Source organism: Periophthalmus magnuspinnatus, chromosome 6 (assembly GCF_009829125.3).
Source record: "Periophthalmus magnuspinnatus isolate fPerMag1 chromosome 6, fPerMag1.2.pri, whole genome shotgun sequence".
In the NCBI taxonomy this organism is placed as follows: domain Eukaryota; kingdom Metazoa; phylum Chordata; class Actinopteri; order Gobiiformes; family Gobiidae; genus Periophthalmus; species Periophthalmus magnuspinnatus.
In genome coordinates this window covers 8051434-8077177 of record NC_047131.1, presented here as the reverse complement: position 1 = coordinate 8077177, position 25744 = coordinate 8051434, and the positions used below count along the sequence as shown (strand labels likewise).

The window sequence follows — 25744 nt, the reverse complement described above, 5'->3', positions numbered from 1 at the left end:
AGCTAACATATTAACTAACGGTCTATTTGCTAACAAGTAGACATTACACCATGACTGTGAGTGTAGTCCACTTTCTCTGTCAAAAATATCAAATTGTGATTTTTCTAACAAGAATTGGAAGTTTTTTCATTTTAAACATGTCCAGAAGAATTAACAAAAAGACTGAAATATGGACTGACAAAATTATTACAAGAATCACATTTCAAAACATTTGCGCAGATCTAAACTACAGGGTTAGGAGTTTAAATGTATAATCAGGCAGGATATTTTGCTCTTTGTGGGGGAAATTATTGTACTTCAAAAATATGATTTGTTTTTAATGCTGGTTGCTGTGTTTTAGGAGGGATCATGTCGTTCTTTGATGACACTGCTGCAGACGCTCCGGTCAGGGATGTACCTCTGAATGTCCCCCGACTCACTCTAGGTCTGTCACAACCTTCTATGCTCTGTCTGTTACTCAAGTTAGGGATGGGCCATGACTAGTCATGAGAAGAAATATAAAGAAGTGACACTGATGAATTACGAAAACAGTGAAAAGTGCTCATTTAAATATGTTTTTTCTGTCAGTTTATTGAATTCTTGAATTATTAACATGTAACAGGAAACTCAAAATGTTAAAGTCCAATTAGAAAAGGAGTGGGATTAAAAAAAATTATAATTGTTCTTCCCACTCCTTTTTGGACATGAAAACTTGCAGCTCTGTAGCCTTTGTATATCTTTCATTTTGACTTGTGACTGCTCTTGCGTCATTATTTGTGACATGTTTGCATGTTTGAGATAAATTAATGAATTCATAATAATCATATTCTAATTGTATTTGGATAATCATAATCTGGACTGTACAGACTGGAAAACATATGTCAAAAGTCCAGTTCAAACTCACATAGATGTGAGTCTAGTTACTGGTTTTCAGATGAGTTAGTTGAATTATTAACATTTATGACACAGTAGTTTGTTTTACTATGTAGTGTTTAATGCTGGATATTTTCTTTCTAATAAGATTAACTGGTTTAGAGTAATTGCGTCAGTGGTATAAAGCAGTTTAAATATTGTTGTTTATTGTGATTTATTTCTATAGTAATATATCGTGCTTCAGAATTTGACACCTTTTTGCTGATAACATTCTTTGCAGATACTTCTGGAGCAGCGAATGCCCGAGTGCGTCAGGACGTACTGCGGATGTCCCGGGAGGAGCTGGAGGACAAGTTTCTTAGGCTCAATGATGAAAACCTCAACCTCAAACAGCACATCAACAAACAGGATGACAAGATCAAGAGGTCAGGACCACATTTCTGTACTGTTTTACTGTCATCTTTGGGATTAGGGCTGAACCATTTGAGAAAAGCATTACGATTATGATTAGATTTGTGATTTATGTTTTAATAACAGTTTAATTCTGTTGAAAGTTCACATTTAAAACACGTCCAAAAGGTTTGTTAAAAAGTTTGTGGTGGAAATTATGGTTGCACTCTATTAAATTTGCAAAGAGTGTTCATTCAAATTGTGATTTCATTTCAATAAGTTCAGTTAATTTAAAACCAAAAGGACAAAACCAAGACCAACCTAAGTGTAATGTAGAACTTAAAGTGGAACCTAAACAATGCCCACAACCATATTTCAAATAGAGCCGCTAAACTGAGCAGTAATTGGAGGACTAAAAAAAGTGAGGGGGGACAGGGGCAGGGTCCTGGAGGTTTAAGGAACAGTGTGATTGGTCTAACAGGTATCCACACTTCAAACTCTGCCCCTGCAGCCAGATATTTGTAATCAGAAACACCTGGCTGTTATTAAGGCAGTTTCTTGTGATGCCACCAACTACTCGAAATTGCAATGACCACAGGAGGCAGCACAAACTTTGATTTAGGCTTTTCTTACCAGAAAGCTGCAAATTTACCAAGTTTGCATGAAAGCTGTCAGAAAATGACTAGGAACTGCAGATAATGCTATTAAAACACCATGTGCACGGTGTATTAGGACACTTTTATTAGATTATTAGAGGCCAAACTAACCAATAAACTGGAAAAAACTGGTAAAACAATGTAAAAATTACATTAAATATTATACATGTTCCTTCAGACTGGCCACAAAGTTGATGCGCTTGGTGAAGGACCGCAGTCGCCTGGAGCAGCTGGCCTCTGGAGCAGCAACTCAGCCCGGCCCCAGAGGGAGGGACGTGGGGATGGAGGAGCTTATCGAGGACCTCCAGGACAACATCCGGAGTCTGCACAGCGAGAACGAGGGACTCAAACAGCGCCTCAGAGTGGCCAAGCAGCAAATCATACACCAACAGAGCAGAGGGACCACCCCATACAGCCACATCCACTCACGCATCAACTCTGGGATAAAGAAGCTCAGGGACATGCCCTCCCCCTCTCCTGTGAGACCCAAAAGTAAGTCCTAACATTATCATTACATCTTTATATCTATGATGTTGGGTGGTCGCCTGTCCCCCTTTTGGCTGTCCTGTCCCTCCTCTCACCTATTTAGTAAACTGAGCTGAGTCACCAACATTCCCTGTTGATGAGCTGGTTTAGCTGGAACTACGACAGGGGAGATGATTTGTGCTGTTAAACAAGTCTCTCTCAAACAACATTACAGTCACAATCTGGCTAGCATTAGCCAACAGTTTTTCACTTTCACCTTTTTGTTGAAAATCACATACCTAAACAGGACCATGAACACTTGTATTGCTCACAGGCTCCTGAAAATTCATTTGGTATTTTTTCTTGAGTTTTTAGACCATCTTAAAACTTTTTTGGCAGTGTTTGCTAATGTATGCATTGTGTCACAATTGTAACTGCTGTGTTTTTTTGATTTTTGGGTGTACTGTGCAATATGGTCAAGAAATTCTAATTGTGATCTCAACCCTGTAAACATCTATTATTTTGGTAAAATTGCCATATTGTGATTCCCTGCTTTTTTATTTTATGCAGCTCTATGCTCTAAAGTACCACCAAAGAAAAGAATTGACTTTTCGAGTACCACTAGATCTAAATCAAGTACATACCGGTAACAGGACTATTCCAGGTCTAATACAGGAGAAATCAAAAACATAATGACATGTGCGTGGATTTTAAGAGTTGTATTGGGTAAACAAAGTATAATTTTTAAAATAACTCTATTATAACTTTTTTGTGTGCATAATTTTCCTCATCAATACCTCCATAGGTGTGAACAATCAGGAAAACATCAGAACAGATGTAAGTGGCTGTGGTTACATGCACACTCTAAATCAGATTATTATCAAGTTTGTTTGAGTTGTAAGATTATTAAAATGACATGTAAACAGCAAAATCATCTTGTTTATTTCTGATCTTGGTCCCTCTGACCACTCACATCAGATTTTGTGGTTTACATGTCATTTTTTAATGTTCAGAAGTCATGTATTAATCAGATTTTGGCATGCACGTGAACACTGTTCATCAACAAAAAAATAAAAAGTTTATGTGTTATAACCTGTTCTGTTTTGTTGTCTGTAGGTGCGAGGAGTTCAGAGGAAGCAGGCAGACCCCCGACCGGTCAGCTGCCCCGGTACGGGCACAGCTTACTGGAGGAGGCCAGGGCCGAGATACGCAACCTGTGAGTGCTGCAAACTTACTGTTCTTATTTGTAAAATGGACTTTTTTGAGCATTTAACTATGTTATAACAGTGTTCCCTCATCATTATCGTACTTAAAGTTGTATTTTGATTGATTCATGCATCTCTGAGTAATCTTCTATTGTCCTGTTGGAGTTGAGGGGGGTAGGCGAAAAACAGACTTAGAAAATGTCTGTTTTCGACTACCCCCTGTCTCCGCCCACTGATCTGTACATTCTTGGGATTATTAAAACAATTCAGGCCCTGGCACATACACAAAGGGTTAACAAAATTGTTCTACAATAGAAACAAGCAAAAATCTCCTGATGGCTATGATGCAATTTCATTTTGGTTCTGTAGTTTCAAACATGAAGTCAGTGGATCTGTTTCTGGTTTCTGTTATTAAGTCCTGTTAGATTAATGTTGTGATTTACAATGAACAAAATGTAAAATCGTGATGTTGGTATGTTATAGTTAAACAAATACCTGTCCTCTGTAAACATGTGTGTAAAAATCTTGGATTATTGTTTGTGCTTCAGAGAGAATGTGATCGAGTCCCAGAGGAGCCACATGGAGGCGCTGGAGGGAGATGCTCAGCTGCTCCGAGACGAACTGAAGAAGAAGGAGACAGAGTTTGAGCAGAGACTTTTGGACGCACGGCAACATCAGACCTCCAACCTCCGGTACAGAGCATGTCTGTGAAGAGGCGGAGAGTCTTAAACCCACTTTATTCTATTTAGTTAAAGGTGCACTATTGTTGGGTTTCAGGTGACATCAAAACATTCTATAGGACAGTCATCTTTAATACAGGTGGGGGCAGCAATTATGAATATTTTTCAAATGCTTTGTAACAATATGAGTTCTAGGATCCAGTAAAAATAAAAATGATCAGGTTCACCATTTCCAAATTTATCTTTTAGATATTTCTATGTAAAGTACCGTATTATATCAATAAAACCTGTCTCCCCCCAACTGGGAAGATGACATCATCGCATTTTACAATTTGAACACCTTCAATATAACTTTCTGGTGGAGGGTCCAGCACCTGTTTGTGTCCATGGGAATGCTATTGCTTTGCTTGTAGCATTTGTGGACCTCTTAAAAGAAAAGTTAATACAGTATTGTTTATCTTTAATATTCTATATTCTATATTAATATATTATAGCATATTTCTCTCACTGGAAAAGTCCAATTCTGTCCAAACACATACTAGAGGTAAACAACGAGTGTCAATCTAGTTATTTAGGCAATTGGCTCTATGCACAACACCACCAAGTCACACTAAAATTAATAAATATTTAAAGATTAGGCAGTAGACAGTGAGTTGTTGGTGGATGTCATTGTTACATGTTAAAGCCTTTACATATCAGTTTTTAAGCATAATGAATATTAAAATAATTCCACAAACTGAAGTAAAACAATCGAGTTGTTATGACTTTGATTAATTTAATTAATTTGCTTCTTGTTAAACCAAACTCATGCACTGGTCCCCCTTTTAAACACTGATCGATATCTTCTGCCTGCTGCACCATTGATTGTTTTCCATTGGGTTTCTTCATTAAATTTAACAGTGTATATCCACATTTACCCTGTATTTATTGTTTGAACATGTTTTGTTTGTTTGTGTCTGGTCTCAGGACACATGTGAACAGCAACGTGAACATGATCAAACTGCAAAAACAACTGGCTGAACGCTCCAACGCCATCACCCAGCTGGAGGGGAGGTTTCTACAGCTACAAGAGGTGAGACACAACAACAACAACAATACTGTGTCAGTGGGGATTGATCAACGGCTTCCTCACAGCTGTGGACTGGAGCTGCTGCTATTGCAGAGTACAGTAAAGTAAGGCTTGTTTCTAAGCCAAGTACAACTTTCTCCAATAGGCAGGCCTAACTGAAAGAGTTTTGGTGAGATTTTACTGTCTAGTATCAGAGATTTAAACAAACCATAGCCTTGAATAATGGGCTGATTACTTGTATTATAGTATATTTTCATGTTGTTTCAAGATTTTTTTAAAGCACACCATGAGCTGGTAATATGTACCTAATTTATACATATTTTTCCATATTTGTAACAGCTAAATATTCTTGTTTTCTGCAAAAACAAAAAAACAACAGAGTACCTTACAAGGTAGAAAAAATTGAGTAGTTGTTAGACTGAGACTTGGTCTGAGGGTATGTGACCTGCTTGACTCCAATGAGATGACATTTTTGCTTGGAATTTTCCACAGTAAACTTTGAGATGAAACATAGCTATTGTCATGGAGACAGCAAGTGATGCCACTTCACCAAGTTATAGATCATATCTGTGTAGGGGCCTGCCCACAGTAAGAATGCATGCTATTTTTTAAACAATAAAAACAGAAGTAATTTAGTAAATGCAAAATATGGTCTCTTGCCATAATGTGGAATATCCCAGGCAAAACATTAAAATCTCCACAGGGGCAAGCAGGAAGCGCACCCTCCATTAGAAAAGTTACATTTTACACCTTTAAGTTACTTGGTTAGACAAAATCTAACAGGAGAAGGAAGATTCTTTATGTTTTACAGTCTAAACCAGAGGAGCCCAAACCACATCTCAAAACCACAGACTGGTGATCAATGCAGTGCAGAGCTTTACACAGCTTTGTTTGTTAATAAGGCTTGAAACACATTCATTTTAGGTCTGTGTCACAATGCAATGTGATGTTTGAGGTTATAGTGGTAGAAATAGTTTAATTTGCTGTTAAATGGTGCACTAACTATGGCCCCCGGGCCATAGTTTTGATACCCCGGGTCTAAACATATTGAAGTTGTGTTTGTTGTGTCCCAGAGCCAGCAGAGGCTGAAGGCGAGTCACGACTCTGCTCTGTCCAATGTGGACTCTCTGAATGTGGAGCTGAAGGAGGAGCGCCTCCGCAGCCTGGAGCTGGAAAAGCAGCTACAGAGCTCCACCGTGTCCAGCAAAGCACTACATCAGGTCAGAGAGACAATAATATTACATACACACACAGCAGGTCAGACACACATCCACGACAATTCCTGTGTAACAGTGGATACATTTACGTAATCAAAAACACATGGTGACATATATAATTTTTTTTTATTTTTTGAGTAACTGCAGTTTGGAAGATAAAGTACAGAGCAGAATTTCAGTCTTTAGCATTTTCTCTTCTATTTCTTATCTGAAAGCAGATTTTTGGTGTGCATGTACATATAGTCTCTGTGTTGTACAAATGAATCTAAATCTACTTTCCTGTTTTTTAGCTTCAGGAGCAAATCTCTGAACTCGAGCAGGAGAGGGACCTTCTGAAGGAGAACAACAACAAACTTCTCAACAGGTCATTAGCATTTATATATACCAGGGTACTATACAATTGTAAACAGAAAGTCAGTGAACTTGTTTCGAATTATAAAGATATAGCAAATTGTATAATAATGATCTACATATATTATACTTAAAGTTGAACAAAACATTAAATAAACTTGTTTTTTTGCTACTAAACTGTCTATATGTGTTTTAATAGCATTATCTACTGTTCTTAGTTATTTTTGGCAACTTTAATGCAAACTAGGTACATTTGCATTTCTGGTCAAATATGCCTCAAAAGGTTTGTGCTGCTTTTAGTGGTCACTGCAATTTCAAGTACTACCTGACGTTGCACAGAATTCCCATGATCACAGCGAGATGTTTCTAATTACAAACACCTGGCTGCAGGGGCAGAGTTTGAAGTGTGGATACCTGTTAGACCAATCACACTGTTCCTTAAACCTCCCCGCCCCTCCTCCACCTCACTCTCCCCTTTAGTCCTCCAGGCACTGCCCAGTTTAGTTTGAAATGTGGTAGTGGGCGCCATTTAGGTGTTTAGTTCCACTTTAGATACTAAATACCCGCTTCAGAAAAAAGCATGATTTGTCTTCTCTAAATGTTTTGGTTGTTTTGTGCTCGTCTGCAGTGCCTTTGACGTGTCACAGCAGCAGAAGTGGCAGCTTCAGGAGCAGAAGTTGAAGCTGCAGATTTCACAGTTAGAGACAGCCCTTCAGGCTGACCTCGTGGACAAGAACGAGATCCTGGACAAGGTCAAGGCTGAGAGAGGTACTTACAATGCTTTCACTGTGAAGACAAACCAATAATATAACTGTGGGTTTTTATAATGGTCATGATTTTTTTATACGTTTCGTCTTGACTGTTCTGTAGAAACCAATGAGAAGTTGACAGAAGAGAATAAAAAACTGCACATTCAGTTTTTGGAGCAGAAGCAGCAGCTGGAGGAGATGAAAGAACAATTAAAAGTTTATAGCAAAGTAAGTTCATGCTTCAAAATTTAAATCATACCACTTTCTTTTATATTACTATGTGGTCTTTTTCTTGTTCTGATACAGCTCACACAGCTCAAGATCATTCTAAAACTATACAGGAAAGGTTCATTTCTGTCCAGTGGTTTGATTTTTTAGGATTTATACCTGCTACTTACTAGTTTTAGTATTTCATCACGATTTATGTAGACTTATTATATTAACTATAGTTATAGTAAGTTGCCATCTGCTTCTATTAGGAGTTCTGGCTTCACTGTGATTGGTTGAATCAACCTGTCACTCAGAGCATGACAGAGGCCAACTAATACATGGATTTCAGCTTCCATTTCGAGGACTTTTCACTTTCGAAAGATATCCCATTTTGTTTTCAATTGTTAGTTACTATGGCAACAGTCCTAATTTAGCATCCGTGCAATTTTGCATCTGATACCCATTGATAGGAGGAGTGGGTAAAAGCATTTGAGCACAGAGCTGCTTTAAACCTAGAAACATGACACAACCAAAATAACTGTCACAATGATTACAGCTAGATTTTTATTTTATTTTATTGCCCAGCCCTACTCTGAGTTGGCACTGCAGGTGCCAAACGTCACTTGTATTTGTAAAGTTTTTTTGTTTTTTTTTTAGGATAGCGACTATGATGTCTCTGAACTGACAGAGGCTCTCCTGCTTGTCAAAGTAAGTGTATATCGGTACTGATCTTAATTTTTAAAAATCTATTCAACATTGACTATCATATTGTATTTATTTTGTACTTTTTTCCCATAGAAGCGTAAGTCCCAGAAGTGCGGGGAGCTGGCTTTTCTCGAGGTCGTCAGAGATGAGGTAAATGTGGACAATGAGGTTAGGGAGCTGAGAGCAGCTCACGCGGAAACCATCCAGGAACTGGAGAAGACCAGAAGCCTTCTGAGTGTGGAGAGCCGCATCTGCAAAGGATACAAGGTACACCACCTTATAGACACAGTTTGCCTTTATATGAATGTTTTGGGACTGATTGGTAGTCACACTTTGGGGAATGAAGGTATAGTACACATGTGTCAAACACAAGGCCCGGAGGCCAAATGTGGCCCTCCACATCATTTTATGTGGCCCTCGACAGGGTAAATTAAAAGGCATGATGGTCTTAAAATGTCATTTTATCAGGAAATACGCAGTTACACAGCCATATCTCTACATCTAGGCAAATGCATATGCAATATTTGTAACTTGAATAAGCAATAAATACAGAAACAGTTAATTAAAAAGTTTAAAAAAAGTAGTTAAATTTATTTTACATCTGGCCCTTTGAGGGCAGCCATTTTGCTGATATGGCCCTCGGTGAAAATGTGTTTGACATCCCTGGTATAGCAGATCTCATCTGATCTTAGAAGATGGCCCTGGTTAGTACTTTGATGGGAGACTGCTGGGAATACCAGGTGATACAGTAGGGCACCAGTGGCAAAATTGTTGTGTCCTTAAGCAAGGCTCTTCGCCCACCTTGCCTAATATGAGTGTAGTGTGTAAGTGTTGGTGGTGGTTGGTGAGGCCAATGGTGCAGATTGGCAGGCTATTTTCTGTCCTAGGGTAGCTGTGGCTACAATAGTATCTTACAACTACCAAGTGTGGAGTGAATTAATAATGTACAAAATCAAAAGTTCTGTATAAGATTAATGCCAATTGAATGCCTTTGCATTTGAAGACAGACGCTTGAAACTCGTTCATGTGCATAGCAAAAGACAAAGTTTAAATCTGTCAACTGGACAAATCATTGTAGGAGTGAAGAGGCTTCGGTGCTCATCCAAGCCTCTTCTTCAGTCCCTGTCAGATTGCTGGTGGACACTGCCTTATATCTATCTGAGGAGAGGGGCTAACTACACTGAAACTGTAAACAGCTACTTGTCTCCAGTTTCAGCTGAAACTACCCTATCCTTTAACGACCCTCCTATTGTTCTCTTTGCTTGTTTTGGGTCTGAGGAGTTATAGATGGAAGAGAGATGCACTGATGCGCAGCGAATTTTGACGAAAGTTCAACATTTTCAACTCTGGCGTCTGAGGAAACATTGGATCAGCCTAAACGTACATCTCCCATAGACTTTGCCTGTAAACCGCCCCTGACGCTGCGATTTGATTGCAGCATAATGCATAATTATTATTGTTTGAGGTCTGCTGTGAATACAATGCATCAAGTGTTAGTATTAAATTAAAAAGCGACCCAGTGTCAAAAAAAAACTGATGCTGTTGTGATATTGGGCTATTGGGATATTGGAAGTTTAATAGAAAAAAATATATATATATATTATTAATACTGTTATACATATTTAAATACTAGTCAATAGAATAGATAATACACGATGAGAGACACATAACATTTAGTTTGATATAACTATTGGACAGATTTAGTCTTCCAATCCACATTGTTGTATTTCTCAGGAAGAGCTGGACACTGTGTCATTGAAGCTGAAAAGTGAGCGCATGGAGCTGGACCAGAGACTGGAGACTCAGGCCAAACTCCTGGACTCAAGAGCCGCCAGGATCAAGAAACTAGAAGGTTTGAGGAGGATTATTCTATTTATTTTTGTGCTACATGATACTATAGCATACAATGTGCTGTGTTGTGTTGATCAGTTGTCATTTTGAACATTTCATATTTTATTCTGGCTTACATATATAGCATTATGTTGTGTGTGCTGTTCAATACAATAAACTGACTGCTAGGATAACTTTTTTTACTTACTTATCAGTACAATAACAATAAAGCCAAATAGCCAAACTTGTAGCAAAAATAAATACAAGGAGTGCTGCTAGGTTACCTGTCTTATCTTTCTATGTGGAGTTTGTTTTCCCTGTGTCTGGGTGGGTTTCTTCCGAGCACTGTGGTTTCCCCCATCAACCCAAAACATGTGCCATAGGTCAAATCCTCCAGCTAAGGTAGTCCCAGTGGCATTGAAGGATGGGTCAAATGCAGAGGACAAATCTCCCTACAGATAGTACCTTAACCTTACCTTTCATCATTTTTCATCATTCTGCAGTTTTGATTTTTGATATTTCTGATTTGTAGTGTATAAATTATTGTGAAGGCTTGTCGAAGGTTACATGCGATTTCTCTTGTTCTGTCCCTCCAGCTCAGCTTAAAGACATTGCTTACGGCACCAAAGCTTACGTTTTCAAACCCGACGTGACCGATGAGGAGGAGACAGATGAGTTTAACGAGAGCCTCCATCTTGAACGCGGGGAGAATGTTTTGGAGCTTCAGATCAGCAGTGTGTCCCTGTCTCCCTCCGCTCTCCAGTCACTCTCTGACCCAGAGCCCTACACCTTTTGCACCTACCTCGTCCATCTGTATGACTTCCACTCCACCCCTGTTGTGAGCGGTCGATGCCCACAGTATGGCTTCACCTCTCGGTACGTGGTGCGGATGGACCAGGCGTTTCTGGACTATTTGAGCCGGAGCACGGTAACTGTGGAGCTGCACCAGGCTCTGGGACTGGACTGGAGGACTCTGGCTTCAGGGCAGATACGACTGCAGCCTCTGATGGAGCAGGAGGGGAAAATATACGGGACCATTCCTCTCATTGGTGAGTTTAGGGCTGCAAACAATGATTATTTTAGTAATCAACTAGTCAGTGGTTAATTTTTCTAGTAGTCAACTTGTCAAATTATTACTCAGCTTGTCAAATTATTATTTCTATTGCACCTTGAGACATGATCACCCAAATAACAGGTAGAAATATGGTGACTGAAGATATGAAAATATTTAGGAATAAGGTCTAGTTTTGATGAAAATGAGAAATGAATCCAAAAACGTTTGTGTTGTCTTCGTTTATACTTCTTTTATACATTAGCTAACTTGGGTTCTTACTAATACAGAGTAGGAGGTGTATTTACCTTGTTGACATATTGACATTGCTGCTAGCTGCAAGCCGTCCTCAGAACTGCCACCTGTCTTGGAGTTGATATTAATAAAGCTCCTGTCTTTGTGTTCATTTGTGTTTAGAGTCTGTAGAGTTCAGCAGTCAACTCATCACAGTTAGTCAATTTAATTGCACCAGGAATCTTAAACGGTGCTGCTTTAAGTAAAAGTAATTTGCCTCATTTGGGCTTTACAGACCTTAAAGTTATCCTCTGTAATTGTATTTATTTTTTGTGACCAGTACCGGGCCCCTCCCTCCTCCCCTCATCTGGCCCTTCCCCTTCACCTGGCCCTTACCCTTCCCCTTACCTGACCTTTGTTCAGGCTCACCTGTGCTCTCTGGTCTTCTTCTGTCAGCCCAAAGCTGGCACACTATCAGACTGCAGTTGTGTAGATAGCATTTAAGTGAAAAATAATTTCTCTGTATTTCTCTCCCCTGTCCCGTGTGTTCAGGTACATCTGAGGAAGCGCGCTCCTTCGGCTCTCTGGATTACTGGTTCAGGCTCCGGATCCCCATGACACAGACTTTGCTCTTGTATAAAGAGAAGCTGCGGGCTGTGGACTACGTCAGTTCCAGCTCAAAACAACAAGAGATACAGGTAACTAGACCAAACACATTTTGAAGTGGGATATATTGCTGAGTAAATATAAACAGTAAATGATAATATTGAAACTACTTTATATCACTGACACAACCCTAAAGCAGGATTATCCCTACAATAATATACTGTTTCTGTTAAAATACTGTGAAAACATGAGCGACTGGAAAATACATAGCAGAATGAGATACTTTAGTAGTTAGTATTATCATTAATCAGTCAAAGAAATTATTTATTTAACCTTCCACACCTCAAATCATATTGTAGTGCAAAAAAAGTATCCACAATAAATATTGACACCAAAAATGATTATCATCAAAAATCTACATTTGAACAGTTTAGGCCTGTTCGTAGCAGCAGGAGTTTACATATTATGGTGGCAAGAGCTATATCATAAAGTTAAATTATTGTATATGTTTAATTTTATTCATATTCACTATCCATAAAGGTCTGATTGCTGGATAAGCTTTAAAGGCAAAAGATATCCAATCTATTGATGTAGCACACTGGTGGTGGTTTACATATATGTTTATGATGAAATGCTCAGCAGTTAACATGGAGACACAATGCAGACATTAGCAAACACTGTCAAAAACATTTTTAGATTGTCCTGAAAACTCAAGAAAAAATACAAAATGGATTTAAACAACACATTTTTAGGACCCTGTGATAAATACGAGCGTTCAAGGTTCTGTTTAGGTGTTTGTTGGCTAATATGAGCGAGCTTGTGACTAATGTTGTGTGTGAGAGGCTTGTTTAAGACCACAAATCAGCTCACCTGATGTATTTCCAGCTAAATCAGTTCTTTATGGTCAGATTATGTTAAAACAAAGCTCAGAGTAAAGTTTAACTTGAGTATTGTAAAGTATCAATAAACTTCATCACATATGCGTCTGTCTCTTGCAGCTACCCCTCTCAGGCGACTGGAATGAGCTCTGTGTCACGGTTCAAAGCTGCAGTGACCTCAGGTGCAGAATTTCCTCCCCTCCCAGCCCGTACGTGGTCTACCGCTTCTACGACTCCCCAGACTACCCCTCAGACACTGTCCCTGACTCCACCCACCCACAGTTTAACGACTCCAAACTCTACTCTGTACACATGGACCAGAGCCTGCACCGGTACCTCTGCTCTGAAGACATGCAGTTCTATGTGTTTGACTACAAAGAGGAACAGATGGATGTGTACCTGGGCAAAGCCAAGGTTCCACTCACTTCACTGGCCCAGGACAAAGCCATCACTGGTGAGACAGTGAATATTCATCATATTTCTACATAAAACAGTGACTAGATAATAATTTAATACAGATTTCATCACTCATGTTTTTCAGGAATCTTTGAGCTTAGGGACCAGTCCGGACTCCCTGCGGGGCACATCCAGCTCTCTCTGAAGTGGATGCTCTCGTACCTGCCTCCTCCAGGGTCAGAGGTCACGGTGGAGGAGCCCAAATTCATCACTAAACCCACAGCGAGTATGGAGGAAACGGAGAAACAGGAGAAACTGAAACAGGAGCAGCCGATACCACCAGAACTGCCACAGACAGAGCCCAGTGCTAAAGAGGAACCAAAGCCTGAGAGCAGAGGGGGTCCTAGTGCTCCCATGGCCCATCCAAAAGTGGGGCCAACCAAGGTAAGGGTGTCGAGAGTCATACATTTGACATACTATAGGATTAGCTTAATGAAGTATAAAATAAAACAGGTACACCATATTTATATATATATTTCATATATATTTTACCATACTGATTTTTACTGTCTTAAACATGAAAAACAAAACAAGTTCATTTTAAACGGTTTGCAGTGGTCCAAAGTAATCCCTCACTTACCTTATCTCCTCTGAACATCCTGAATATTCACTGCAAAGAGTTTATAATCGTCCTAAAGCCTGGCCAATCCTGGGACTTCATCTGCGGCTCCATCCATCCATTTTCTTCCGCTTATCCGGGGCCGGGTCGCGGGGGCAGCAGTCTAAGCAGGGACTCCCAGACTTCCCTCACCCCGGACACGTCCTCCAGCTCCTCTGGTGGGATCCCAAGGTGTTCCCAGGCCAGCCGAGAGACATAGTCCCTCCAGCGTGTCCTGGGTCTTCCCCGGGGCCTCCTCCCGGTGGGACATGCCCAGAACACCTCCCTAGGGAGGCGTCCAGGAGGCATCCTGAGCAGATGCCCGAGCCACCTCAACTGGTTCCTCTCAACGTGTAGGAGCAGCGGCTCTACTCCGAGCTCCTCCCGTGTGACCGAGCTCCTCACCCTATCCCTAAGGGTGCGCCCGGCCACTCTGCGGAGGAAACCCATTTCAGCCGCTTGTATCCGCGATCTTGTCCTTTCGGTCATTACCCAGAGCTCATGACCATAGGTGAGGGTAGGAACGTAGATTGACCGGTAAATCGAGAGCTTTGCCTTTGGGCTCAGCTCCTTCTTTACCACAACGGACCGATACAGCGACCGCATCACTGCAGACGCTGCACCGATCTGCCTGTCAATCTCACGCTCCATCCTTCCCTCACTCGTGAACAAGACCTCGAGATACTTGAACTCCTCCACTTGGGGCAGAGACTCACCACCCACCCGGAGAGGCAAGCCACCTTTTTCCGGTTGAGAACCATGGCCTCGGATTTGGAGGAGCTGATTCTCATCCCAGCTGCTTCACACTCGGCTGCAAACTGCCCCAGTGCCTGCTGCAGGTCCTGGCTCGAAGAAGCCATCAGGACAACATCATCTGCAAACAGCAGAGATGAAATCCTGTGGTTCCCAAACCAGGCCCCCTCCGACCCCTGGCTGCGCCTAGAAATTCTGTCCATAAATATATTGAACAGAACCGGTGAGAAAGGGCAGCCCTGGCGGAGTCCAACATGCACCGGGAACAGGTCTGACTTACTGCCGGCAATGCGAACACAGCTCCTGCTCCGGTCATACAGGGACCGGACAGCCCTTAGCAAAGAGCCCCGGACCCCATACTCCCAGAGCACCCCCCAAAGGACACCGCGAGGGACACGGTCGAATGCCTTCTCCAGATCCACAAAACACATGTGGACTGGTTGGGCAAACTCCCATGAACCCTCAAGGACCTGATGGAGAGTATAGAGCTGGTCCAGTGTTCCACGACCAGGACGAAAACCACACTGCTCCTCCTGAATCCGAGGTTCGACTATCGGTCGGATTCTCCTCTCCAGTACCCTGGAATAGACCTTACCGGGAAGGCTGAGGAGTGTGATTCCCCTGTAATTGGAACACACCCTCCGGTCCCCCTTCTTATACAGAGGGACCACCACCCCGGTCTGCCATTCCACAGGTACTGTCCCCGACTGCCATGCGATGTTGCAGAGACGTGTCAGCCAAGACAGCCCCACAACATCCAGAGACTTGAGGTACTCGGGACGGATCTCATCCACCCCCGGAGCCTTGCCACCGAGGAGCTTGCCAACCACCTCAATGACTTCAGCCAGGGTGATGGACGAGTCCGCCTCCGGGTCCCCAGTCTCTGCTTCCTCCTCAGAAGACGTTACAGTGGGATTGAGGAGATCCTCAAAGTATTCCTTCCACCGCCCGACAACATCCCCAGTCGAGGTCAGCAGCTCTCCACCCGCACTGTAAACAGTGTTGGTGAAGCACTGCTTCCCCCTCCTGAGGCGTCGGACGGTTTGCCAGAATCTCTTTGAGGCCGTCCGATAGTCCTCCTCCATGGCCTCCCCGAACTCCTCCCAACCCCGAGTTTTTGCCTCTGTGACTGCACGAGCCGCGGCACGCTTGGCCGGTACTCATCGGCTGCCTCAGGAGTCCCACGAGCCAACAAGGCTTGATAGGACTCCTTCTTCAACTTGACGGCATCCCTTACTTCCGGTGTCCACCACCGGGTTCGGGGATTGCCGCCACGAGAAGCACCGCAGACCTTACGACCACAACTACGAGCAGCCGCATCGACAATAGAGGTGGAGAACATGGCCCACTCAGAGTCCATGTCCCCAGCCTCCCCCGGGATGAAGGAGAAGCTCTCCCGGAGGTGGGAGTTGAAGACCCCTCTGACAGAGGGCTCCGCCAGGCGTTCCGAGCAGACCCTCACGATGCGCTTGGGCCTGCCAGGTCTGTCCGGCTTCCTCCTCCGCCAGCGGATCCAACTCACCTCCAGGTGGTGATCAGTTGACAGCTCAGCCCCTCTCTCCACCCGAGTGTCCAAGACACGCAGTCGGAGGCCAGATGACACGACAACAAAGTCGATCATCGACCTCCGACTTAGAGTGTCCTGGTTCCACGTGCACCGATGGACACCCTTGTGCTCGAACATGGTGTTTGTTATGGACAAACTGTGACTAGCACAGAAGTCCAATAACAAAACACCACTCGGGTTCAGATCAGGGAGGCCGTTCTTCCCAATCACGCCCCTCCAAGTGTCACTGTCATTACCCACATGGGCATTTAAGTCCCCCAGGAGAACAACGGAGTCCCCAGTTGGTGCACTATCTAGTACCCCTCCCAGGGACTCCAAGAAGGCTGGGTACTCTGCACTGCTGTTTGGCCCGTAGGCCAACACAACAGTGAGAGACCTGTCCCCGACCCGGAGGCGCAGGGACGCGACCTTCTCATTCGGAGATCTGGTCGTCGAGGTCCCCGCCTTCGACTGCCGCCCAGATCTCTCTGCACCCACCCCTGCAGCTACCACACCTTAAAAGGACTCACCCCCTTATGTTACACATTTTACTTTGTTGTGTCTCTTTTTGTTAACAGTTGTAAATAACCTTTTTGTTTTGAGTCTTTTTCTTAGATGTACCTTTATATTCATTTTAAATAAATTATAACTTCAGTATTACCATTTTAGTTTTTGTTTCTTCCCCTGTCCATAGTAGAGCTGGGTCATAACACGCAACATGGCATTACACTTATATCTTGCATTTATTCAATTAAAGATTGTAATATTGCTCAAAAATGCCTTGGGGAAAAAAAAACATTCTTAATGTGAAGGGGTTATGCCGCTCCCCAGATCTGACATGTAACTTTGCCTAGTGAAGTCACTTTGGAGTATAATACAATACAGTGTACATTTTAGCAAACCAATCTCCATAGCAGACCATCTTCCAGAAACATGTAGGGCTGCGCAAGCAGTTTATTCAGATTTTAGGGATCATATATATATATGATATATCATATATCATATATATATAAAGCCAGTTGTATGATGCACTTTCCTTGATTTTTTGAGTTCAGGCTCCACTGCCAAAGCTGAGACAGAGGACGCTGCTGAAGGAGGGGCTGGCCACTAAAAAGGTCACATTTGTGGAGGCATCGGAAACAGAGACACAGGTTTCATCATTATCATTTAAAAAAATTAAATAATAATTATTTTATATACATATATATGTGTGTGTGGGTGGGGGGGCTTTCCTGAATAGCTTTAGGATGATCTTGAGCTGCATCAGAACAATTATAAGACTAGTGTATTATAAGTCTGCTAGTATAAACCCACGGACCACTATGGAACCAATCTGGACAGCTGAGGGATTATATAAAATAATAATATGAATGACAGTATTATATATTAAACTGTAAAATATGTAAGTCATTATTTTACATGTTTTTCATTGTTAAAAAAAAAAAAAAAAAAAAGCTTTGAAACAGTAATTTTACTCCCTCTCCGGCTCTAGCCTGTCCCTGAGGTGCTGCCCCCTGCTGGTGACGAGGAGGAGTCGTCGTCTCATTTCTCTGACGGACAGATCCTGGCCTCCAGCTCTCAGTCTGATGACTCAGACCAGATCTCAGACCATATGGAGGGTACAGTCCAATCATATGCTTATAAACGTCCACTCTTCAAATACAAACTCCCCCAAAAAGACCAGCGCTCTTCTCCTGTTGGAGCAATTACGTCAGTGCATGGTTAAAATTTCACCTGATCAGTTTCTACTTGATTCTTTTGTAAGTTTTATAAGCACTGGTGTAAAGAGTTTGAAATGTGTCCATTGAACATTACCAGTGTAAATACAAGCAGACCAGTATATTTTCAGTCTGTTTCTTGAGCAGAGACATGAATACTTTATGATGCAGTCAATAATTTTGAGCCTTAACTTAAAATATGGACTGGGTCCCTCTGACAGGCCAGGAAGTACCACCACAGCTTTATGTTGTACCAGTAATTATCAGTTAATTTCTTCCTCCTTTGCATCTCTTCTGAATTAAACATATGAGCATCGCATTACACTATTATAACATATCTCCCAGTGGATTTTCTGATTCTGTTTTTGGTTCCTCGCAGATGTTCAGGATGTCCGAAAAGAGGATCAGAGTCAATCTACCGACAGTGATGACTGCATTGTACAAGCGCTGGCCACAGGGAGGAAGGTGAGTGGGCACAAGATAAATTTTGCATAATATAATTGCGAAAGAAGAATGAATTCTGTTAAGTGAATAACTTTGGTAGTAATCATTTACTACAGTCATATTAATATTCTTTTAGGCAGACAACCTTATTTACCTTGCCATGTTTTGGCTGCTAGCTGCGAGACATCCTCAGAGTTCTGAGATTTGAAACATGTCTCACTGATAAAATTGTTTTAGATTTAGATTACCCATTAGGAGCAAAATATGACTCAGGTGACACTTTATTGTCCCTATAGCGAAATTAGTCCTCTGCATTTGACCCATCCTTAATGTCACTGGAACAACCTGTCAAAAGTATGGGGAGCCAAAACTTGAGCTAATCTAGGTCAGAACTACCTTAGCTGGAGGATTTGACCTGTTGTGCAGGTAATAATGCAAAAAAGAAGCTGTGAGCGAGTTTGTAGTCAAATTAACTTACAGAATAAAAAAATTAAAAACTCAAAATCAAGCCTTATATCTGCTGAAAAATATCAGCAGATCTTAACGGCCATCGGTAAATCTGGATCCTAAACAATCAGCCTTAGCCATGAAAAAATACATACTTAAGAACAACATTATAACATGGTAGAAAGCTTCAAAAAGTCAATTTTGCAGAATACCCCCTCTCTTTAATATTCAGTAGTATTAGAACAGGAGACTACATGGCTGGATTTTGGCTGCTCGGAAAAGAGGTAAATTATTAAAAAATGGTATTTTGTTGTGTCCGAGTCGGGGCACAGTCTTCAGGGAAGAAACATTGGGAAAACCAGGTGCTGATTGTGAAATGATTTGTGTTTTGTTTTTGTTCGATTTTACTGCACAAGCAGACAGTTGTTTTCTGAATCATGTTGCTTTTTTTACTGCTCTAAACAGAACAATGTACTGGATCGAACTAACCAAGCCCAGACTGTGTAAAATATAAAACAAACATGACGTTAATCAATACAGCAGTGTACATAACAAAAGTACTGGGAAGTGGGAAGAGACTGTTGATTTTTATTATTGGTTTGTTACACTATAAATAATTAAAGTTTGTTCAGGTTGAAACTCATATTTGTGCCTTTTCTCAAGACAATTGAGTGCACTTATCAAAATTGCAATACATAGGAATTACAATCAAAATCCATGACGCAAAAACTGATATTAGGGATGGGACGAGACACAATGAATGAGACAAGATGAGATGTTGACCTAATTTCTAATTGATACTTTGCAGTGAGCTGTGGTGGTGGTTCTAGTATATGTATGTGTATGGCGGAATGTTCAGCAGTTTGCTGATCTGTGCATTGTCACCCCCATGGTGACAATGCACAGATCAGCAAACACTGCCAAAAAAGAGTTTTGAATAAAATTCAAGAAAAAAAATTCATAATGGTCTCAAAAAATACAAAATGGTCCCATTTTCAGGAGCCTGTGGTCAATACGACCGTTCGTGGTCCTGTTTAGGAGTTTGATTTTCAAGGTGAGTGACTAACTGTTGGCTAATGCTAACTAGCTTGTGACATCTATATTATTTGAGATAGACTTGTTTAACAGCACAAATCAGCTCACCTGTCATAGTTCCAACTAAGTCAGTTCTTCATGACATTAAAGCTTTAGACAGAGCCGTGCCTACATTAGCATGAAGACATCAGCTGCAATGGATCAATAGTATACTATACAATAAAATTGTTAATAAAATTACATTACTGCACAAAAGAGGTAATATGTTTGTACCAGGCTAGTTTTTACCTGCCCTCCCTGGACAGGCTGATGTCAAATGACCTACATGCCAACAAAATACAATGCAGTCAATGAGTAAAACTAGTCCTATTCAGTATCAGTCACAATAATAATACTATTTTGATATTAAGGAATAGACTTGATGCTCTATACAGATTAGATACCACAATGATGGTAAAATGCACTCTTTATTTAGACAATAGAATGTCATTTTCAACATTAAGCTGTAGAAATCTCTTTAATATTACTATGTGGACTTATATCTGTGTAATCCCGCAGTTGTCCACGTAGGTTCATTGTGGTCCATGGGTGTATTCTAGTCTATGTGTCTTATACTTCTTCTGATACAGCATAAGATCATTCTAAAGCTATTCAGAAAAGCTTCTTTTCTGTCCTGTGAATGTGACTTTTTTAGTATCGATATTTGCTCAAATGAGTAGTTTCGATACTAGTTTGAGTATCGATTATGTGGCATTCATAAAAAGCAGTTTAATATGTAACATGTTTGTTTGACTAGAAGCCATTGCAAACATTTCATAATTTATACATGATATGATTTCATTTGGGAGGCTCTTCCGGAGGCTTGTGGGTCCAATAGTTTACTTTGCAGCTGATGTCATCAACATTCTCTGGGGGTTGATGCTAACTGTAGGCACTGCTCTGTCTTAGACTTTAATCTGAGTTTTATTTTAGCACAATCTGACTGTAAAGAACTGACTTGGCTGTAACTACAACAGGTGAGCTGATATGCAGTTAAAGTTCCTCTCAAATAATATGAAACTAGTTAGCATTACTCAAAATTTTGTCACTCTCATCTTTTTTGTTGAAAATGAAACGCCTAAACATTGTTTGTACTGATCAGTCTGTTAAATATGTGTGGTTTAAATGTATTTAATTTTTTTCTTGAGTTTTCAGACTATCTTAAAACTTTTTTGCCTGTGTTTGCTAATGTGTGCATTGTGTCACCATGGCAATTACTGAACATTCTGCCGTAGCCTAACATGCAGAACACCCCCAGCATGACTTGGGGGTCATCATTCTCTTATAGATACTTGCAAAGTATCTATAAAAGAATGATGAACCACCAAAAGAGATTCTGCATTTCCACACACTGCACTTCCTCACTGATTTCCCCATCCCTCCCATCAGGCGTTGGATCGTCTCCGTGTGGAGGTCGTGTCTCTGTCTCTGCTCCCTGACTCCCGAGTTTCCCAGGATGCATCAGTGGTGCGACTTTATGTGGAGTACTCACTGCTGGATGTACCCACAGAGGAGACCCCAGTGTCACTGCCCAAACCCCTCCCAGGCCACAGCATCAACTTCAACTACAGCAAAGGTACAGCAAATGGGTCGGCTGTGATAACAAAAATAATCAGGATTTTTGCATTATATTGATGATTATCCAGACAAAAATGTGCTTGTAAATGTCTTGGGTGAGGTTCAGGTTTGTTGTGACTCAACTGGGAGACTAAACAAATGCAGAAAGATTACCTTGTACATTTGTTGTACACTAGATTACAATGCACGTTTGTGTTTATTTTTAATGTGTTTTGCATTCTTTTTAAAACAGATTATATACTTGATATTATTTGGCTTTCTGTTTTTAACTAAAACATATCTTATTATGCTTACTTTTACTTACCCTTTTATGTACATTTCCATCATTTAGAAGTGTGCCAGAAATTATAGTAAAATAATTAGCATGAATGAGAACAAGTGTGCTTATGATAGACAGATAAGTATAAGGCTATCATTAAAATTCTCTTATCAGACTTGGACAAATGAGGGATTACACCGTCTTGTCACTGCGATGCTAACCACCACTAGCATGCTAACCTCACACCTGTATTGCTTCCTGCTTCACAAACAATAAAAACACTACTATTTAGATGCACACAGCTGTCTCAATTTAAGATGCTGCCGTCTCTGTCAGATTCAGTATCTCTACTATTTGTATAACTCACTATAATTCCCTCCGTCCACTTTCTCACGTGATTTTGTGATCTTTCCCAGTGATCCCAGTCGACGCAGAGAACCACAGTGAGAGGAGGCACCTGCTCAGGAGCGCCCTCCAGGGGAAGAGCCCTGACATGGAAATGTAAGGAGCTGGAGAGAAAGAGGGGAAGAGAGATGGGGAGAGGGGTAGAGTTAAAGAAGAGACTTAGAAGAAGAAGAGGGTGGGTAGGCAGAGTGGGTGAAGAGGAAGAGGGGTGATTACTGGGATTACTGGATTACTGAGAAAAGGGGGTGAAGAGAGGAAGAGAGAAGTGAGAGACAGCTGAAAGGGGGAGAGGGAGGGTGAGTGAGTGGAGAGAGGGAAAGGGGTCAAAAAGGATAGGCAAGGGAGATGAGGCTGATGATTAGTTCTTTTTTTCTGTTGTTTTTATTGGGAAGCACTTTGGTCACCTTGAGTGTTGTAAATAAAGAGTGGGAAATAACACATCTCAAATCTGAAACACGGGAAAGAAACCACTCCCAACTACTGCCCATAAAAACAACATATCACTGTTATTTTACTGTCAGATGAGAATCATAACATCTGGTCTAGCCACCCTCTGGAGAAACTATTTACACAAATAACAGTTTTTAAAAAGTTTTCTTGACTGAAGTTTATACTGTAGATGTGTGTTTAACCAGCTGTGTGAGCCAGTGTTCCATCCGTCTTCTTCTGATTATCTTGGGTCGGGTCATGACGGAGCAGTTTAAGCAGGGACTCCCAGGGACTTTTCACTTTGCAGGCGTTCCCAGGCCAGCCCAGTCCTGGGTCTTACCCTGGTCTGACATACCCGGAAAATCTCCCCAAAGAGGCGTCTAGGAGCCACCCAGAACAGATGCCCAAGCCACCTCAGCTGGCTCTTCTCAACGTGGAGGACCAGGGTTCTTCTCCTGCGTGACTTAGCTCTTCACCCTATCTCTAAGGGAGCGCCCCGCCACCTTGCAAAGGAAACTCAGTTTGACCGCTTGTATCTGCGATCTTGTCCTTTTGGTCATTACCCAAATCTCATGACCATAGGGGAGGGTAGGAACTGTTAGGCATGTTCTATCAAAAATGACGACTGGATTCGATCAGTTCAAATCACAAAAATGTATTCCCCTAACAAATACAATCCTAATATAGAGCTCTGGGGTCAGACTGTGTCCCTTACGGCCTACGTATGCAGGACTTAAGTCAGGTGCTCAGACTGCTTGCCTCGCCCTTGACCCAAAGGTAAAATACAACATGAATATACAAATATTATGTTGAGCAGGTTGATGCCTTGGTTCCTCCTTCCGGCCTCACCTCTCTCGGACATCCCCGACTGTACCGGTCTGTTTTTCGGCCTTGAGTCTCCTCCGGCTGTCTTATCTCTGTAAAGGAGTTTCAGTGCTAAAATATTAAAACAGTGTTCAAATCAAACATGTGACTTCATGAAACGGCATTCAAACAAATATATGAATTCAGTGTTTTGATATATACGTGTAATGCACCTAAGAAGCTTTATTCAAACTAATATATGAATTCAGTGTTCTGATATATATATATATATGTGTGATGCAGAAGAAGCTTTATTACTTGATATACCCTTCAGAACGTAGACTGACCGGTAAATCATGAGCTTTGCCTTTCAACTCATCTCCTTTACTTTGAAACAGCAACCTCATCACTTTATTGCATAAGGAGGAATAAGAATTGAGGCCAACGCATTTCAACCAACTGGCTGGTCTTCGTCAGGGCATGAAAGTAATAAAGGGCACACAGGTGTCCCTAAATACATACAGGGAATCATGTGACTAGCCATGTGACCACAGGAAAAAGAAAAAGCGAGCCAACAGATAGCTCTTTTATTAAAGTACACAACTAATACAGGTTTATGTACATGTGTTGATATATTTGAATGGAAATCTTTATGTATGTTTATAGGATCCAGTTCACTGTTGTGAGTGAGCCTCTAGAGGAGGAGCAGCAGGACAGGGAGTGTGAGGAGGTGGGCGTGGCTTTTCTACAGATCCCAGAAATCCTTCAGAAGCAACGTGACCTGACCGAATCGCCGCTGAACGGTGTGGACACAATATTTATCTTCTTTAGAATGGTCACAAGTCCTCAAAATGGTGTCCATAAAGTGAAATATAATGTGACTGAAATCCACAAATAGATGTGTGACTCATTTGGATAAAAACGCAGATCATAACCAGGCGCAGTGCTGAAACATGTGTTTAAATGTATTTGTTGAGGTTTATTTCTACAAAAGTACAGAAATATCACTTTATACTCATTTGGAAGTTTATAACATCATTTCATCATACATTTCATTCTCATTTCTAATCAGTTCTTTTAAATCATATGATATAGTCTATATTCAAATTTAGCATATGTTCTAATTTAAACTGCATTCACGATAATAGCATTTTTTTCGACCACATCCATGACATCTACAATGAGGAGACAAAAAAATTTAAACTTGATTTTGTTAGATTGTTTTTTTGTTTTTTTAATACTTTTATTACTGTTGACAACAGGTAGAGTAGTAGAGTATAACAAACATAAATGTGGGTTTTGTTGATGAAGTACAAAGTGAAATGTACACAATCACTGTCACATAGGAAAGAGAGAGAGAAAAGGAAATAGAAAAAAGGAAGAGGACAATATAGGTGGGAGGAGGCATTATACAGATTATTATCAGTGTAGTTTATGGAGTACATTTAACGCATTGCAGATCTCTATAGTTTTTGTGCCTTTTTGTTTTCAGACGCTTCAATTGAAAGAATGTACTGTTTTAAACTATTATAAAAAAGAGTGAAGCATGACTTCTTCTCTGAAAATTTACAGAAGTGAATGTGGAATTTAGACTATCCGTTTGTTCTGTATTACAACAGAAATCTGCATTTTAACCATATTCATTTTTGCTGACCCATCTGTATTAAACATTATTGCTGAATTGAATATTGTGATGTCATCTGAAATCCAGGAATAGATTTTGTTAAACAGTTTGTAATGTGTCTCTATGGTAGAATTGGGGTTAGGTTGAGATGTGTAATTAATGGTTTAGCAATACAATGATTTTAATAAATGTGGCGCCAGAATTCCTAAGGATTCAAAACGAAACCATAAGAATCAAAACTTATCCATTCTCTCAGTCTGAAGGGTAAATGTACCTGGGTATTGGCAGAATCTCTCAACCAGTCCTATGTTTGATTTTCTGTTCTGACGTTCTGATGTTTTTGATTGTGCGCAGTGTTGGATGCAGAGGACCAGAGCGAGGTGATCGGGGTTCTCACTGTGTCTGTGGAGGGACTGGCCGCGCTGCAGTCCATCATGGAGGATGCACAAATCGACTTATAA

General features: G+C 41.1%; 1 protein-coding gene across 1 annotated transcript; it reads left to right on the top strand.

Moving 5' to 3' along the window:
• Positions 1–348: 348 nt before the first annotated feature.
• On the top strand, positions 349–25744 carry rpgrip1l (RPGRIP1 like). Its single transcript, XM_055222559.1, has 24 exons — positions 349–424; positions 1133–1277; positions 2077–2390; positions 3480–3579; positions 4117–4260; positions 5215–5320; positions 6391–6537; positions 6825–6898; positions 7514–7653; positions 7756–7862; positions 8502–8552; positions 8643–8816; positions 10284–10401; positions 10976–11428; positions 12217–12362; positions 13269–13602; positions 13690–13988; positions 17557–17652; positions 17994–18120; positions 18599–18684; positions 21574–21760; positions 22438–22522; positions 24326–24462; positions 25638–25744. The coding sequence occupies exons 1-24, from the start codon at positions 349–351 to the stop codon at positions 25742–25744; spliced, it is 3753 nt and encodes a 1250-aa protein (XP_055078534.1).

Bases quoted from the DNA above. Each gene is read 5' to 3' on its own strand.
- rpgrip1l (XM_055222559.1), top strand. From the start codon at position 349: ATGTCGTTCTTTGATGACACTGCTGCAGACGCTCCGGTCAGGGATGTA. The intron at 6,538-6,824 runs GTCAGAGAGACA...CCTGTTTTTTAG, and splicing joins CCAGCAAAGCACTACATCAG to CTTCAGGAGCAAATCTCTGA. The intron at 13,989-17,556 runs GTAAGGGTGTCG...TTTTGAGTTCAG, and splicing joins CAAAAGTGGGGCCAACCAAG to GCTCCACTGCCAAAGCTGAG.